Source organism: Armigeres subalbatus, chromosome 2 (genome assembly GCF_024139115.2).
Source record: "Armigeres subalbatus isolate Guangzhou_Male chromosome 2, GZ_Asu_2, whole genome shotgun sequence".
Classification (NCBI taxonomy): Eukaryota; Metazoa; Arthropoda; class Insecta; order Diptera; family Culicidae; genus Armigeres; species Armigeres subalbatus.
Genome location: NC_085140.1, coordinates 336,638,314 through 336,658,134, shown reverse-complemented (window position 1 = coordinate 336,658,134; position 19,821 = coordinate 336,638,314). Strand labels below are relative to the sequence as shown.

General features: G+C 40.1%; 1 protein-coding gene across 1 annotated transcript in view; it reads left to right on the top strand.

The window, feature by feature from the left end:
* The window catches only part of LOC134212805 (GTPase-activating protein skywalker), a 237,906-nt gene that overhangs the window by 52,166 nt on the left and 165,919 nt on the right, over nt 1-19,821 (top strand). The window contains exon 2 of the mRNA XM_062690991.1: nt 1,442-2,693. Within this exon, the coding sequence (XP_062546975.1) occupies nt 2,570-2,693 (124 nt within the window). The 5' untranslated portion in view covers nt 1,442-2,569. The remainder of the gene's footprint in view (nt 1-1,441; nt 2,694-19,821) is intronic.

Here is a 19,821-nt window from a genome sequence, read left to right as displayed (position 1 = left end):
TTACCAAAAAACGCCACTCTCCTAGACGTAACGAGTGCAAATATCGATAACGATGACACAACCAAAGTCGCGACATTAATGTCCCAAAGGGTGCTTTTTCATATCACATTTATACAAGGTCATCGTCGTCGCAACGGGAGAGCCGATTTCTGTATTATCATGTTATCGAACCGTCCGTCGTCGTCGTCGGCGGCTTAACTCGACGTATTTATTTTTTCAACGAAGGATGGTTGGTGGTTGGCTGCCAGTTATGACTAGATTTTGTGGCCTATGGCCAAAAATACACCTACCCACATACCGACTGCACGTTTCAGTGAATGTCGATGACAAAAGAATCGTGATTGAGACGACGACGACGACAGTGCGACGAACGATAGCGATGATGATGATGTGCAGGGATCCTTTTTACAATCATAATTTAGTGTCCGACTGGGTAACAACGAGCTTCGTCCGGAGCTTTTTGCCAACCACAGCGTCTGTCACAGAGGGGTACTAATTGGATAAAAGCATTTTCCAGGGGTTGTACTTAACGATCATGCAGTCAGCGTGTGACATTAAGCCCAACGGCTCAAGAAAAGTATGTGTTAGTGTGCGGTGTAGTGACGGGCGGCAGGGGCACAAACAACTAGGATAGAAAATTTGCTGAACCTATGCCTTCATATCGAGTAGAGGATTATGCGGAATAGATTAATACATATGTGTTGCAATCTGTTGGAAAATTCTGTTCATATTGGGCTTATTACGTGGCATGGATTACATTCTCTGACTCACTGTTGCTCATAACTAAGTGATTTAATTTTAGTCTGAAAGATAAAACGTTGAAATAGGCAGGAGCCCCATGTTTTCTTTAAACCTTCGCGTCAAATTATCGGTTTGTAGCTCCAGAGCTAATAAATGAATTGCTTAATTGCTTGAAGACTGGGTCAACATCATTGTCCACCGTACTGACATAGTTATCTTTTCCATTGTCTTGACCTTATGTACCTAAGTTTTCAAAATCACTCAGATGTACATTACATTCTTTATTCCCGTTTAAAAACTTGGACATTGCCCCAAGCAGCTTATGAAGATCAATACATGAATACATAAAGTGGCTGTCCATAGTTAGGGGAGGGCTGTGTATAATTTAGTTAGTGAGAGGGAGGGCGAGGATGTTCTACACAAATTTTTGGAAAATTTGTGTGATCAATTATGTGTTATAGTGGCTATCTTAAAACTTATCAAAATCTGTCCACGTAGTATACCGACAGTCCCAAAACACTTCCACAGTTTTTTTTAACACATTTGGGCCATGAACAAAAATGTAGTACAGCCCAATGCTAGCGTCAACAAAGGTCCAACACCAGTGAAGACAGATATCCACTTTAACTATCTACTGTATTTATCTAAATTTTCCCATAAATCTAAACTAATTCCTCAATGTTTTGTCTCTCCTCCACAGCTTACACCATGCTCTTTGAGGATCTCACATAATTGCGCCGATCGAATAAAAATGCATGCATTCCGAGTACGCCCCGGGGTACTAGTGTCCCCATAGACAAGTGACAACAATCGACCAAAACAAACGAACGAGCAAAGGCAACCTGCCCGACAACGATCCGACACTCGAGATTAGATTTGTCCGTAATAAAACGAATTCCGAATCGGTAGACACATCAACGCGACGAAGTAGCAAAAAAATTAGTTTACAAGTGAGATTCAACATAGTTTAGTGCGACGCACCGGTGTAAGATAAGCGACAAAACGCTACCACGAGCTCAAGTCAATAGTCTAGTCAGTTGAATTGTGCCGGTTTTTATTTTCAATTGTAAATCGCTGTGATATTCCCGACATAAAAATCCATACTCCAAGTCAGTCAGCTCTCTATCCATCTATCAGCAGCCTTTCATTTCTGGAAGTAATCCCTCGTCGTTCGGGGCAGTCGCGCAACGACGGCAAAGTTTTCCTCGAATCTGTGTTGGTGGCAAGCTGCTACAGCTATCGACGCCCGTCGTCGGCCCTCCCTGCTCAACCATTCAGCAGCGCTTCGACGCTCGATTCTATCAAACTGTCAAGTGTTTATACCGGGCTCGCATGCTCCAATCTCAGGCCTCAGCACCACTGGAGAGACACCGAGCCGTGCTGAGAGGAAGTGAAGCAGTCCGGCGAATATCATATTTCGGGGTTCTGGCCGATAGAAACGAATGCAAACCGGGCGCGCGCGGTTCGATATATTGCTAATGAGTAAAAAATAAATGAGCAACAGATAGTGGCGAGCGAAGCAAGACAGCGGAGCGATTTGGCTGGTTATCAGTAGGACCCACTTCGGTGCTTTTTTTTGGGTGAAATCGATTGGTGAAACCAAGTGTGGCCGAAAAGGGCAAATTATTGATTTTTTGGTGGATTAGTGTTGCCGCGTAACCAAACTGCAACTCCCCCGCCTACGGCCGATCGAAATCCAAGCACCGCGTGACACTCGTTGCCAACGGAAAGTGTATCGGAAGAAAGATTATTTTGGCAGTGAGGGGGCGCGCAGTGCAGTTCATCCTCTCTTGGTGACCAGCGGAGAGAAACACAATCCTGATCCACGATGCCGGTGAATGCCATCGGAACCGATCAGCTGAGCGGTATCGAAGAAGAATCGGACATTTATGAAGCGTTCGCGCCACACGTGGACACATCCAATATCTCGGTACTGACCGACACCCCTCCAGGTAGGTTGTTGTTTTGATTGTTGCTTATACGATTCTTGCAGCTTAGAAAAAGTATTGCAACCGATTTTGCATATTTTGTACAGCATATTATATTTTATGAGGTATGGCAGAACGAGCCCCCAGATTCCGATTTTTGCATATTATTCTCAATTCCGTACTCAAGTACAAGAAAGTATAGTTATATCCATAGGCGAATTAATTTAGGCTTTTCCTATCGGGGTACGAGGCTTGAAAAAAGATGGGTCATGTGTTGTGAAGGCATTTATTCGAACGCTCGCTACTGGCCTGGGAACAAATTGAGCTCGGTCGAAACAGCTGAGCAGTGATAACGGCGCTTGCTATATCTATGTCAGAGAGTTCGTTCCGTCGGAAAGCGGGAGACTGGATTTGTTTTGAACATACACTACTATATCTTTCAGAAGTTTTCAGATATTGACGAGTTGCAAGTTGATAAGGGTGTTTGAGGAGCGAAGGCCTACTTGAATAGTGAGGCGCTTGATACGGAAGCTATTCCCCGATGTGAACATGAAGTGTGCAATACCAGATCAAGGTTCGCTTGAAGTACTAAATTTTTTTCTACTAGCAGCGGTATGTAATAGTGAATGGAGAATTCATTGAAATGCTCAAAATATTTCCCTTATTTCCTCCTTCTTCTACAAAATCTTGTAATTTCTAAATATTAAAAACAAAACCTTTGAAAATTTTATTATGGTCTTATATCACTCTTATGGAGCAACTAATGGTTCATGAATCCGTTAAATTGTATATACAGGGTTGTTACGACTTCGAGAAATTCGCGGATTTGGCGCGGATGTACATAACGATTTGAAGACTTCGCGCGGATTTAGTTTCAGGTGAAAATTTAACTAAAAAAATCTGGATATAATGCATGGAGCTTCCTTTCTATAGTAAAATAATGTTGAGAATAAACTTTACGTTTGAAGTTCAAACTTCCACAGTTTTTCGGACAGTTCCAAGTCCTTATTGAATGTCATGCATTTTGTTCAATCGTTCAACAAGTATTATAAGAGGATGCCCGTCACTTTTGGTCATCAATTATTGATTCCTAAACTCCATTTTTTTATCTCGTCTAATCTTCACGTCGGGATTTAGTTTCTTCTCTTATAGTATTGAAGGTTTTGGTTGGTTGAATTAGGAAAAGAATTTATTTTTAGTAGGTATTAATCAAAAAGTGTCTTCAGGAATTCCCAAAGCGATTTATTAAGAAATTTCCACTTGCATTTCCAAAGGAATTTGTGCAGGGTCTTCTGGTGCAGTTTCCTCGTGAATTCACGTGGCAATTTCCTCGGAAATTGCTGAAGCAATGACAGCAGGAATGCCTGTAAAAAATCCGCAGAAATTTCGCTTTGAATCTACGGGAGAATTCCCGGAAGTTCTTGTGTTTTTATCAACGTATTTATGTAAACAAAAAATCCAAAGCGATTTCAACAGGAATTCATGGATGGATTCTCGCATGTATTGTCGTAAAAAATCCTGCGGATTTTTCTGGATAAATTCCTCCAGATTGAATTCCTCCTCCTCCAGATCAGTTTGAAAAATCTTTTCAAACATTAGTAAAATTAAGTCCGCTATGAGAATGGAACTCTGATACACAGCATGGGAGGCTTTGATACTTTCTCTCCTCCATCCCAGCAACAGAGCAGAGTGAATAAAGCGGACACTGATTTGTTTTGGTTTTATTCTAGTAGAGCAAGCGTAACACAAATGCTCCAGTCGTAGCTTCCCTGGATACAATACCAAGTTTGGCTTGGCGAACTCTGTTGCTCGTTGTCTACGAAAGCAGCGATCGCTCATAATCGTTGTTTGGTATCCATCTGAGCAAGGCTGTTTAGTGTTCACTCACTGGCATAGGATGCTATGATTGAGTTAGATCAATGCTCGTCCGCTTCACTCACGCTTTCAATACCTGCTCCAGATTGAATTTATGAAAAAGTATTCGAATGAATTTTTGTATAAATTCTCGGAGGATCTACCGCAGCAATTTCCAGGCAAATTTCCACAGGAGTCCCGGAGAAAATTTGTGCAGATACCCTTGGAGATTTCCAATGAAATTCATGTAATACTGACACAGGAGTTCCTGCTACATTTTTCAGTAGAATTTCTGTAAATAACCCTTAGAGAAATTTCTGCAAAAAATCTTGTTGGACTTTCCGCATGACAACTTTTTACAGAAGAATTTTATGTTTCAGAAAATAGAACATTCAACGAAACCTGAGCAAGTATGTCAGATTTTAAATTATTTCTATTTGGATATGAATTCAAATATTTTTTACTCGGAAGTTTTGTTTAAAAACGAATTTACATGATCTTTTTACCTAATCTCTACGCAAGTTTGTGTTATGAACAAAATTGCAACCATCCTGCTTCTATAAAACTGTGAATATAGATATTGTTAACTGCTTAATTTTGGTTTACTTAGCCTTGCTACTTCTATTGGTGAATAAGACCATCTAGAAGGGTTGTAATACTAACTGTATGAAGTAGCTTAAAATCATATTAAAAAATGAATAATATTGTATAATATGTACTTAAAAAAAACGTTCAGAAAATTTTGATAAATGATATTTTGCGCGTATTGGGCCAGAATTTAACTATCTCTACTGCTTGATTTATCCATAATTCCCTGCGAACCAATAAGTTAATCAATTATTTTGTTTCTTTTTTATCTGTTTGGTCAAGGGTGATTGACTGATTAAGGTTCATTACAATGCCAAATGAAAGAACTTTTGATTTCTCATTGCGAACAGAAAATAAAAAAAAACGTTCTAAAAAATTATTCCGCTGATGTCTTTATTTTTATGTTTAAGAAAATGTTGCCCCATTAGACTTGTGCGCCGATCCACTTTGAACCGAAAGCGACGGCGTGGAACAGCGCGGATCAATACTATCCCTCAAGCATATTCAAAAGCATACCTGTTTTAAAATGTTGCATTTATCGTGTACTTATGGCGGTTTGGGTTTATAAAAATTTCACTAAATCAGGGTTTATTAAATTTGAGTACTTAATTCAGTAACCACCTAAGTGATATTAATCACGCATTCAAATTTCACTCTGTAATGGGGCGAGACGTGGGCATTTTAGAAAGTCAACATTTTCCAATAAACAACTATCAGTTTTAGTGTTTGTTTTAATTAATATTGCTTTTAACTCAATATAATAATAATAGAATAAGGCACCGTAATATGCCCTATATCTTGTTTGTTTTTCAAGGGGCCACCTTGCAAATTTAGTTTTTATAAATTTATAAAAAAAAAATCTTCGGTAGATACCATTAAATTATTCAGAAATTATATAAAAATTTGAAGTTCTGAAGATTCTTCTGAAAATTTTTGGAATTTTCGACAAATTTGTTAAATTTCTACAGATTTTCTATAGCATTTCTTCGAAAATCTTGGAGAAAATCTTCTGAAGTTCTTGATAATTATGTTTAATTATTTTGAAGACTTATACAGTATTCATAATTTTTTAAGGAATTTTGCAGAACTTAAAATCACCCTAATAAAGCTAAAAGAAAATTCCGCAGTACTCCTCCAGTAATTTATTCAAAAATTCCTCCAGAAATTTTTTCAAGAATCCTCGAGGAACTTCTGCATAAATCTATGTTTTCAAGTAGTGTTGACCCGATTTCATCACTCCCCGATTTTGTCTTCCCCCGATTTTATCTATCCTCGATTTTATCACGTGTTCGACCCGCTTTTATCACGTCTCGATTTTGTCACGTTTTTGACCCAATTTTGCCACCCCAATAGAAATACCGCAATTTTGCCACCCCAATAACAATACCGCAAACAAAAATGATTTTCATGAAATAACTTGCTACAATAGATGGTAATATCATCATCATCATCAACATCATCATTACTTCCAGGAATTCCTCCAGATTTTTTTTCGGAAATTCCTCCAGAAGTTTTTCAGAAAATTCTTCCAAGAATTCTTCCAGTAATTCCTCCAAGAGTTTTTACGGAAATTCCTTCAGGATTGCCTTAGAAAAATCCTTCAGGAGTTCATTCGACAATTCACCCTAGACTTCTTCCCAAAATTTCTCCAGCAGATTCTATGAAAAGTTCTTCAGATGCTACTACGAAAAATTTCTCTAAAAAAATCTTCGGAATTTCTTTAAGGAGTTCTTTCACAATTCCTACAGGAGTTCCAACAGAAATTCCTTCGAAAATACCTCAAAGAATCACTACGAAAAATCCTTCAGTAGCTTCTACGGAAATGCCTTCAAGAGTTTCTTTGAAAATTCCTCCAAAAATTATCCACGAATTTCTCAGAAAAATTCGGCAGGAACTCCCCCGGAAATTCCTTCAAGAATTTCTCCAGAAATTCCTCCAGGAGATCTCCCCCGAAAACTCTTCAAGAGTTTTTTTTTTCGAAAATTCCACCAGGATTTCCTCCAGAAGGTCCTTCAAGAATTATTCCAGGAGCTCCTCTTGAAAATCTTTCAGAAGTTTCTTCGGAAATTAATAAAGGAGTTCCTCCAGAAATTGCTCCAGTAGCTCCTCCGAAAGTCCTCCAGCAGGTTCTCCGGCAAGTCTCACAGATATTTCTCCAATATTTTATACGAATTATAGAAATTCCACCAGAAGATCTTTCAAAAATTTCTTCAGAGATTCAAAATTTCTTCCAACTTTTATTACATTTTTTCTCCAGGTGTTCCTTTGGAAATTCCTGAAGAAGTTCCTTCTGGAATACCTCAATAAATCCTACAGAAACTCGTCTACATATTCCTCCATAAGTTTGTTGGGATGGTTCTCAAAGAGTTCCTCCAGAAATTCCTCCAGAAATACCTTCAGGAGTTCATCCGGAAATTCCTGCAGGAGTTTCATCAGAAATTCCAGCAGGTTTTCCTCTGGAAATTCTCCCTGAAAAAGCTTTGGAAATTTCACCAGGAATTCCTCCGAAAATCTATCAAAGAGTTTTTTTTTCGGAAAGTCCTTCAAGAGATCCTCCGAAAATTCCACCTGGAATTCCTCCAAAAAATTCTTCAGCAACTCCTCCGGAAACTCCTCAAGGTGTTCCTTCGTAAATTTATCTAGAAATTCTTCAAGAAATAGCTGCAGGAGGTCCTTCTATAATTACTAAAGAAGTTCCTCCTGGAAATCTTCCAGGAGTTTCATCGGAATTTTTTAAGAAGATCCTCCGAAAATAGTACCAGTAGTTCCTCCTAAAATTCCTTTGGAAATTCCTCCCGAAAAATGTGCAGGCGTACTCCAAAAAAGTCTTTCAGGAGCCACTTTCTTCCACCACCACCTTCCCACAGAGTCCCACATATATTCCTCCGGGAGTTGCTTCGGAAACTTTTCCAATTCGAAAATTGTCTAGACTGGCGCCGGGAATCGAACTTAGCCACCCTAAGCATGGTCTTGCTTTAAAGTCGCGCATCTTACCGCACGGCTAATGAGGCATGAATAATATTAAAAAAATATTTTACAGTGTTCCATAACTTTAACATCAATTCGGCTTGGAAAACAGTACTTTTCTTGATATCTTTCATAATGAACGAAGAAGGTACCATCGCCGATAGGAAGATAATTCTTGGAACTTTTTCCACCTTTGACTCGTATTATAAAATTTGCTATTTTTCGCATTTTCACACCTGTCTATCTTTAACTTGCACTAATTTGCTAAAGATATAATCACGATATTGGCTACGATGTTTTTAGGCACGAGCAGTTTCTATGCCTTGTTTGTGCAACAATATTTTCTGGAACTTGGTCATAAGACTTGTACCTGTCCCTGCACTAATTCGGGGCAGTTAAAAATCACGATCTTCACGGGTTTGGCGCGGTTTATGAAAGTCTGACGCGGATCTTGTGGAATTTCATAATTAGTTTTCTGCTATCGCACCGATAGTCGATTTCTTCACCTCCGCTTAACTCTTAAGCGGTGCTTACCCATACGTTTAAACATGGTTTAAGCACTAAGCGGAGGTGAAGAAATTGGCCCTAAGTAGCAATAAAAAAATTCTAATTTTTGCACGAGTCTTCGGATAGTAGTTGAACCGTTTGTTTGAGAAACTGCATATGTAAAATTTTTGGCCAAAATGAGATTTTTATATATTCTGAATCCTCTTCCAATAATACGTATTCTGGCAAAAAATACGAAAAAAAAAATTTTGTTCAGGAATGTATGAAAAAATTTTCGTTTGTTTGAGAAACTACATATGTCCACGCACTTTGAAGAGCAATTATGGAGTACTGCTTACAGTTTTTGTACTGGAAGTGCCCCAGGATGTTGAGTTTTGCCAAAAACTGTTGATCTATATCGAAGAAAACGAAAGGTTCGGTTCAAAAATTATTCAAAAACAGTTTTTGTGGTTTTCTCGAAATTGTATGAAATGGACTTATGCAGTTTCTCAAACAAATGATTCAGTTTAGATTGATCACAAACCGTGTCGAGCATCCCAACCAAAACTTGTATGCGAGCAAGGACCTATATTATGCAATCTCTGCATCAGAACTATACAAAAAATGTTATCTTTCCACCGCCAGCCCAATGTATAAGATCGTTTTATATGTTTTATTCCATTCAGGCAAACGACTTCTCATCCTAGAGTATCCAAAACTGCTACGTGTAAAGCATCCGAGTTCAGCGGTGATTATTTATAAGCGAATCATTGGAATTTCTCTAGTGTCTTACATTGGCTTTCTACCATCACTCTCACTTAATTGCGTTGTGTGGATGCTCGAAAAAGTCTAGGTCCCAATCCAGATCAGATCTAAATACGTTTTTTGTTAAATACATAACATACTGTGGCACAGGATTCAATTGAAAATAAATTTTCTGCGTGAAGATTTTCACCAATACACGTGTAGATACTTTCTTCTGTTCAGTCTTAAGGCTTCCCCAGACCTAAGCGATTTCATCACCGCGACAGCGACAACTAGTCGCCGCGATTCTATCGTTTGGTCGCTGCAGGCAATGTTCTATTTACGCTTCCATACCAACGGCGTCAGCATCGCAGTCGCCAAACGATAGAATCGCGCCGCAATTGTCGCATCGCGTTTGGAGGTTTGGGGGAACCTTTATTCTCTGGTTGTGTGTAGTAATCATACAACAAATGTAGGTACCCAAAAATTGCTATGAATTATTGCTATTCCTGTTATGAAAAAGTACCCCAATTCAATAGAAAAAGTTTGCTGTTGTTTCTTAGAACCCTGACCAATTGTAAGTCCAATCGTACAATACAATCATGACTACTCCCTATACTTTTGATCACCATCATGAAGGCAGAATAATGTCATCGTAAGGGGAACTTCTATGCGTAACTGACTCATGTTCGCAACTTTCATAGCCGGTGTGTGCTATTCCACTCAAATGGAATGATATTCGTCATTATTTCACAATCCCGGTGAAGAACATCCAATTTCGTCACAATAGCAGTTAAACCATATGACCAATCGCGCTGAAGGAACTACTGTTCAGTCTGGCACAAGAGTGTGAAATCCCCGCCATGCAGCATTCTGTGATCATTATAGTCCTCACTAGAAAAAAGAAATACATTGCAGTGGACACGTACAAGAAAATCTGCATGAGCAGCGTGATACGAAAAATACAATAATCCATATAGTCAAATAGTCAAAGTGTTAAATGTTAACATGTCTTTGGTGACATTTTTTGAGAAAATATAATCCTTCCATATTATTAAGGGCACTGAAGATAATGAAAAAATATAAGGATGGTTATCCACATTTTTCATTATATTTTATTTGAATATATTTGCAAAATCCCTCACTTTACAAACTTCTTCAATTCACAAATTATTCCCATACGAGATCCTCGCTGCATGCAGTACTGTGTGACAACGTGACTTGCGCAACGTTCTCTCCGCACTGACTGACACTAAATTATTGGCGCAGACGATTTCGCTGTCTGAGTGCACGAACCAAGCGAGCAGACTACTGCTGTAGAAACATTCTACGAGATGTCACTGAAATCGAACTTGGTATTGTTTTACAGCGCTAACCTAGCGTGGTGGAAACAATCGGAAGTAGAATCAATCTAATTGCAAACATAAACAAAAATAGGGTGAGGTTTCCCAGCGGATGCATAGAACGTGAATGGGTACACTCCACAGTGGTTCGATTCGCACACAGTTGTGCAGTTGACGCGTGTCTTTGAAAACTTGTTGGTGGAATTTTTTTTGAACTAAAATGGTTCCAGTTGATGAGTATGGCTAATGATCCTTATAAATGTGTAATCAGTACGACCAAAAAAACTAATTAAAAATAATAAGTAGAACCAAAAAAAAAGTTTAAATTAACGATAATTTTTAAAAATAGGTCTTTGGAGTTCGATTGTACTTTTGTTCAACGTCGATCAAATTACACGCTATAGCCGTATACCAAACCGCCGGCCGGCGCTGGTATTGCTTAAATTTGGGTCACCAGTTCTTCCACATTGAAGATGATGTTAGTCCCAAACATCATTTGTTGGTTCTCTGTGGAATTACAGCTGACCTGGCAATAACGTAATATCAACCGTAGGCGGTCAATCATGATCATGCTCAATAAAATACGATAGTCCAGAAACAAGCGGCAAAATTCGAAGTAAGCGGCAGTCTCCTGAACTGGTTCGTATTTTTCATACCGTCATTTGACGCAGTGTTGGTAAAATCTCAAATTCTCAAATCTCATCAGAATCATGGCCCAGAATCGCGATTTGCATCATCGTATAATTTTTACGTGTTTTTCATTGTTGAATGTCTTAAATTAACTTTTTTTTCGCTTAAAACAATGACTATTAAATCCATATGTAAACAAAACATATGCTTTGATTGCATTTTGGCGCTTTGAGAGCGAAATCATTTTCCGACAAGTGAGCGAAGCTATGCGATTCTGTCTGAGAAACTCAAGCGCGATGCTCTCCCTACAGAATCGCAAGCAAGTTAGCTCGTGCATGAAGCCTCGATGATTGAGATTTGAGTATGATTCTTCCAACACTGCTCTTAATAAAATATAGTGTTTCTTGATTCATGAGCCCAATGTTTAGATTCTCTTTTTAGATAGCCGTAATTACAATAATTTTCAACTCTAACGTGAAATCTGTGCTGTTATACGCTAGTGAAACATGGTGTGTATCAGTGGAGAACACTCAACGGCTGCATGTGTTCATTAACAGATGTCTGCGGTATATAATTCGGGCCTGGTGGCCTCACAACTGGATCTCAAACAACGAGCTCCATCGTCGTTGTCACCAGAGGCCGATAGCAACAGAAATTCGGGATCAGAAGTGGGGCTGGGTCGGCCGCACTCTACGTAGGAGCGGAAACGAAATCTTTTTTTTTTCTTCCTAAGCAATGGAGGGGGAATCTGCTCAACAGACATCCTGGGTTGACCAGGAAGTGCGGGGTTAGGGACCACCTCCAATGAGGGAGGCAGGACTGCATCCCCAACCCGCTAAACCGTTTCCATTGCCGCCAAGCCCATCGTCCCTTCGGTACAACCAGAAAGTAATGCTTCAAAGGGGGGCCAGTGCATAACGCACCCTCGAGGTTAGCTGCGTGTCCTTGCAGCATCGAACATCGTGACTCGCTTTTTTAGAAGAACACCATGGTATCGTGCCAGCGCATTGCCGGCTTTCCAGGTGGCCTTACCACGCCCTATGTCCTCGGAAGGTGGGCAGGGTCGATTTCGCGCCTGCTTCCCTTTGCACGACTGGTATCAAGAATGATGATGCCGCGTGCACCCCAAATTGACCTCTCTGCGATAGGGCCTATTCGCCAGCCCACAGAGGGACTTGCCGACGCGGTGCCTACGCCTGCCTCAACCTTGACGAGGACCCCTTTCCGTCCTCGGGCTTGGAACCCGCCCGGTTGACCGACGCCGCGAAAGCGACGATACCATGTTGTTCTTCACGCGGCCACTTGTTCGATAAAAGGATCGAGTTCGACCACAGGGCACCGGTATGACCCATGAAGCCGACTCCGAACCCTTGGACCACCTCTTATTTGCGCCTGAACTAGCCATTCCTCGAGTCCAAGCGCCACCTTCTGTGTAGCTCCGAGACGATTTGGACGATAGCCGATAAAACGGCGTTCCAGCCAACTTCATCTTTACACATGCTCCGGACTAGGTTGTCCGGGGTAGTGTCCAGACCACATATGGCAAGCATGTGGTCACGCATTGTTCGAAAACGCGGGCACACGAACAGCACGTGTTCCGCCGTTTCCTCTAAACCTACGCACACCGGACACTCGGGCGAGGCCGAACCGGTGTAGGTACTGTCTGAAGCAACCATGGCCTGTAAGGACCTGGGTCAGGTGGAAAGTGATTTCCCCATGGCGCCTCTTGACCCACGTACCTATCTCCGGTATCAACCTATGTGTCCATCTACCCTTAATGGAACTGTCCCACGCACGCTGCCATTTGACCATTGAGGCCAACCTGACAGTCCTACGGATGCCTCTCGTGCCGCGCATTTCGAAGCACTCTATGTCTTCACCGATAACGATGTCAATAGGCATCATACCGGTGATGACGCAAAGTGCATCGTGCGACACGGTACGGTACGCGCTCGCAACTCTTAGGCACATGAGCCTATACGTACTTTCTAACTTCGTTCTGTAGCAGTTAATACGCAGGGCCGTGCCCCAAGCTGACCCCCCATACCTCAGTATGGACAGAGCAACGCTAGCCAGAAGCTTGCGCTTGCTGGCATAAACCGCAGAGCTATTGGGCATCATCCGGGATAATGCCACTATAGCTGTGGAGGCACGCTTGCAGGCGTAATTGACGTGACTACCAAAGGTGAGCTTATCGTCGATCATTACCCCCAAGAGTTTGATGGAGCGTTCAGAGGTGACCGTGCAGTTGCCTGCCCTTATCACCGCTTGTTGCTCCGACTTTCAGTTGTTAACAACAACCACCTCAGTCTTGTGGTGAGCCAGTTCTAACTTCCTGGAACTCATCCACTCCTCCACAATTGCGATCGAGTGGGCTGCAGTCAACTCCACCGCGGAAACGAAATCTGTAAACAAGCATTAGACTGGAACCCAGCGGGACATCGCAGCAGAGGCAGACCCAGAAGCTCATGGTGGCGAAGCCTCAATAAAGAAATAAAAGAAGTCGACCGAAATCTAACCTGGCAACAGGTTAAAGCGATAGCCGGGCAACGCTCAGGATAGAGATCTTTCAAGTCGGCCCTTTGCACCACCGGAGGTGTACAGGATCCATAAGTAAGTAAAAGTAAGTAATTACAATAACAAAATCCGAAAGCATGAGATCAGGCTAGTAGCAGATGTAAATATGACAACAACTGGAAAATTGTAAATCTGGGATTTAATTGCCTTCGAATAAAGCCTATTTTTTAAAAACTGATAATCATATTTTTCATTATTCAAACCACTGTGCGACGCCGTGAGATAAACATTGAATGATGGATGTCAGCTTTCCGACACAGCCAGGCGGCTTGCGAGCGCATGTGTGCGTTATCACTCAGCTGATTTGGTCCACGTGATGCGGCCTCTCGGTGGGACTGAGAAGGGGCGGTTTTGCTGAATAATTTGATTCTAACAATGTTGCTGGTTGGTCCGCATCGTTAGTGAGTGTCGCAGGGAGAGCGTTCGAGCCGTTTGAGTAGGATGGAGGTGAAGTTTATTGGAAGGCCGGTTGGCGGTCAGCCAACAAGACTGCTTGGCTGTTGGTTGATGTGACACACAGCCGAATATAGTGTCTCGTTTGCGGGAGTTTTGAGATGTGGAGGATTGTCTTGTTTGCATATTGTACATTTGTTGGTCCGATTTACGGTAGATTGACGACATTAGGTTTGAGTTCTTTGTTACAGATGCCATTTCAAAATTTATGAAATTAAGACGTTGATATGTTGGTTTCATGTATTGAGGGTTGCATTTATAGATTATAACCTGTAACAATTATACTGGGAACAGTACTGTAGTAATGTATTGATACAAGTTATAACCACCTAAGAAATGACACTTGTACTACACAGTTTATTTCGTAGCCAACATTGAATGGTCCACGTAGGCAACCTCATGGATAATAACGGACTGAAAATAACGGAAAGGGAAAAGATTGACGGGTGTTAAGGTGATAGTTTCATTTTTTTTGAATTTTAGGTGCCTAATATTCAACGACTTGATCGCAAAAAATACATTCGTCGAGGAAAAATATTCAGTCTTCAGTTAGCCTTGCGAGCAAAGACGTAGGAGGTGGAGGACGTAGGAGGCGGAGGTGGCGAGTTCGATTCTATGATTGGTCTAGGATGTTTTTTGGGGACCTCCTTAGCCGTGCGGTAAGACACGCGACTACAAAGCAATACCATTTTTCCAATTTTTCGGATTGGAAATTGTCTCGACTTCCCTGGGCATAAAAGTATCATCGTGTTAGCCTCATGATATACGAATGCAAAAATGGTAACTTGGCTTAGAAACCTCGTAGTTAATAACTGTGGAAGTGCTCAATGAACACTAAGCTGCGAGGCGGCTCTGTCCCATTGTGGGGATGTAATGCCAATCAGAAGAAGAAGAAGGATGTTTTCAGTTGGTAAATATTTTCAAGCCCTTGGGTATAGTGTACCCATTGTACTTGCAATACAAGATACATACTCATGTAATGGCGGATATAGAAAGCTTTCAATTAATAACTGTGGGAATGCTAATAGAATACTAAGTAGAAAAGCAGGCCAAGTCCCAGTTGGAATGTAGAGCCATAGAAAAAGAAGCCGTTCATATACTGCCATTATACGCATAATTGTCCCATGTACATAGGAATCCAAGCAAACATGGGACAAATATGCGTATGACGGCAGTATAAGCCAATTAGATTTTCGGTTTTCTAAGTCTGAAATGGTAATTACTGTTTGAATTATTGAAAGTTTAAAGTCAAAGAGCCAATGCTCTATGGTCTAGGAATTTGTATGGCAATGTATACGGTTTTGGGCCATCCTGCATAACTTTTGACATACGGCAAATCTAAGCCGCATATGGTTTCTTGCTGCGAGTAAAAATATGATGAGAATTTTTCCTTGATTATATATTTTTTTATTTATCAATTGCGATAAATCGAGGCAAAATATTGGAAAGAGAAGGTTTGTATACTTTGTCATTTAGTACATAAAGTGTACTTTGTGATGTGATATCAAATTCTAGTAATATGTTTGTGTCGTGTAAATTTGCTAAACAAAAGAAAAGTCTACAATTTTTCAAACTCCCCTGTCTAATTGAAAGTGACTGTTACAACTTTGACAGCACAGCATTAAATGTATAAAAATTGTCTAAACACTTTTTTCATACTGATGTGAGGTCGCTCATTTATAACTAGATTTTTAGTCCTTGACTGGTCTGCTCAAAATGTTCATTCTCTAAGTTTCCGAATCAATAGAAATAGATCAAGGTAATTACGTAATGCTCATTGGCAATCAATATTTAATCACCGCCACCACTTCTCATGGCCTCAATGATTTCAAGTGCTCCCAACAATAACCTCCATCCCGCATTATCATTGTTTCAACAAGCATCAGAATCGGTATCAATATCGCCGAATCAAACCTCCTCAGCCGCAGTCACGTACACCATCTTCGGAGCATGAAAAAATTAACACAAATGCTGTTTAATTGTCAATTTATTCAACAATTGCGAATGTATTGAAATGAAAAAAACGTTTTGTATCCGATTCCTGAATCTTTTAGCAGTTCTGCAATAAACCTAGCCACAAAAAAAAATCACCGGGTGATAAATTTAAACGTCAACGATGCGGCGTATCTATCTTCACTTGTTTTTCTTTTATAGATGATAGGAGAAACCATCACAATTATCGCCACCGATTGGGACCCGGCCGCATATTCATCGCAATGGTGGATGCGTTAATTTTCGCGCTCGCACACTCCGCTGGTCAGACGAGCACGAAATTGATTGATTTGAGACGTGACAATTTACTATCGCCGCGCCACCGACGCCGGTCAGTGGCGGCGATCGTTCGTCTTCGGTAATGTCTCGAATGGATGTTTATGATTTATGTGGCTTTTTCTCGCGCAAATAATAAATTAAGAAGTTGGCTTCGAATGTGTGTGCGATGGGATGATGCCTGCGTCATATATAACCGGGACAGGAAATAGTAAATTTAAAACAATCAAGTCAAATGCGGTCCGGTCTACCTGCGAAAGCAAGGGCTATGCTGTGCGACCCCGAGTGTCGTGTCGGGCGAACGCGCTAATCAAATCTCTGATCTGGGTCAAGTAAATTCGGTTTATGGAATGCTGTTATTTGCTTGTCAATGAAGAAGGTCACATTGGCGTTGTAGTTTGATGTGCGGCTTGATTGATCATACTGGAAACCACATATAGTTGGTGACGGGGAAAGATTTGAAAGAGACATCCGTTGAACCAGTCAATCAAATTTGTAGTTTATCAAGGTTATAATCAAGTTATAATCGTGCTGCAAATGGAAATTGCTTTCTCAATATAAACATTGAATTCAGCTTCGGAATTGAAAAACCTAGTTTAATCCCAAAATTCTACACTGTCCTAGATTTCCACCCATATAAAAATCAACAAATCGCAAATATAACGAGTTCTTTGTCTTATTATTGGCCTTACATCCCCCACTGGGACATTACCGCCTCGCTGCCAATTGTTCATTCAGCAATTCCACGGTTATTAACTGTGAGGTTTCTAAGCTATGTTACCATTTTTGGATTCGTATATTATGAGGCTAGCTGATAGGAAGGCCCCTAAAAATATATAGCGATTTACTTACTTACTTAACGATAACGAAGACTAAAAACCCATAAAATTTTCATTAAATTTTTGAGGGTACTATACTTTAGCTATAGTTTAGCAGTGTACATAGTTATTTCGAAATAAAAAGGCCAAATAGCGATTTGCTCCTAGGAAAAATAAATAATAAGGGTTGGCTCCAATTCGCATTTGAATGCTTTAATTCCCTTGCCTGGGTGCAAGTGGCAGAACTGATTTTTTTTAGAAGCTCACAAATTACAGGACAACATCTGTTCATCTACTAAAAATGGCATTTAAAAAACCTGACCACTTCGTGTATTAACGAAATCTAATTCGATCGAAGTATCTACGGATACAAAAGTAGAAAATGGTGATGATGCCACCATGCACCTTTTCCAATATTAAAACATTCCAATATAAAATACGCATACTATTACTCTGGGTCTCCAATAGCTTTGCGAGCAAAGGCGTAGGATTGCCAATTCGGAAATGGCGAGTTCGATTCTCGGTCCGGTCTAGGATGTTTTCGGGTGGGAAACATTCTCGACTCCCTGAGCAAGTTGAAAAGTAGGCCAAGTTCCAGTTGGTATGTAGAGCCATTGAAGGAGAAGAAGAAGACTATTACTCGTGTATGAATCCGATTTCTTCAATAATTTGTATTTATGTATGAACAATAATAATATTATTAAAAATGTAATTACACTCAACCATATTTTAACGGCATTTACTGGGATGACGTAATTTACTAGTTTTTCTTTTAAAATTACTAGTTTTTCACTTGATTAATTTTTTTATATCTTTATTAACGAGACTTTCAGCACTTAATCAAGACCCAAAATGGATATGTTATTATCCCATGTTCTAGGGCTTCCTAGAGTTGCCTTGAGCTTAGGCTTTCAGGCCTCTAATCATAAGCTTGCATCTATAGGTATTTTTGATATGGTACAATGATTCCAGTGGTCCAAACATCAATATTTCTTGCGATTCTTTAATTAAATTGGATATGTCTTCAACATTTGTTCCATTTCAAGCCATCCAATAATTCCAAAAACTGAAGGTCAATACGGGTAACGATAGATCTGTCTGCTCCTTTCAGAAATGCTACATGCTCTTAATGATCATTAGAGCCAAATTGGATATGAATGGATGTTCCATTCCGGGACATTCAAGAATTCCAAGAAATAGAGTTCAGGTCTTAAGGTCAATGCACGTAACAAAAGAGCTGTTTGTTCCGTTTAGAAATTCGTTAGCCCTTCCAAGAATTTTAACTACAGGTTTTAGGGTCAATACGCGTAACGAAGGATCTATTTGCACCTTTCAGAAAAGCAACTAAGAGCATAGTGATGATTTGAAACAAATTGAATACGACTTGAATGCATGTTCCATTTAAGACCATCCAGGTATTTCAAGAATTGGATTTCAGGCCTTAAAGTAAGAACGCGTAACGAAAGATCCATTTGCTTTTTTTATATAATTTGAGCATGCTCTTAGTGATCATTTGAACCAAATTGAATGTCAATTGAATACACGGCTCCAGGCTAACCGTAAATTCCAAGAATTAAAGTACAGGCCTTGAAGTCAATATGCATAACGGAGAATCTATTTGCTTCTTCTAGAAATGCAACAACCTCTTAGTGATCATTTCAACCAAATAGGATATGAATGAAATGCATGTTCCAACGCCATCCAAAAAATCCAAGAATTGGAGTACAGGCCTTAAGGTCAATACGCATAACGAAAGATATATTTTCTTCTTTTTTAGGAATTCAATGTGATTTTAGTGATTATTTAAATTAAGCAGGATTGAATTTCTTGTTTAGTGCTTATGTAAATTGGTTTTATGGATTACCAAGGGCGTGAACCATTTTCAAAAGACATAACAGCCCTTTGGGTACGCGTGACGACATCAAGGTCTAAAAACTCCAGTGAATTCATTAATGAACTGAAAACGAACAATTGTGGATTTCAATCAGTATAAACGATCAATATAGGCAGCTCTCAAGGAGCCGAAAGCCTATACTTCAGGTAATTCTTGGTTGAACTGATATGCAACAATAGCTGAAGGTGTATCCATTGCTTTTTCTATGGAACAGAAGGGAATCAACTATTTTTTTAAAGTTTATGGAGACGTCTGATTATGTGTGTAGATCTTAAGTCATGTGCCCCAGGGATTTCTTAGATCACTTTTTGAATCAAAAAATGCTCAAACTATTGTTTAAAGAAAAAACTGTTTTTTTGCTTTTTGTGTAGGCTGTAAAACTTATACTTCAGGGAATTCCTTGGTGACCTGGAACGGAACGATTATTGGATGTGGATCCAGGCGTACGAATTAAAGAGAACAGAATCTTAAGTTACGTGTGTAGATCCGAGGCTTATGTTCCAGTGATTCTTGGAGCACATGGAGGAGAA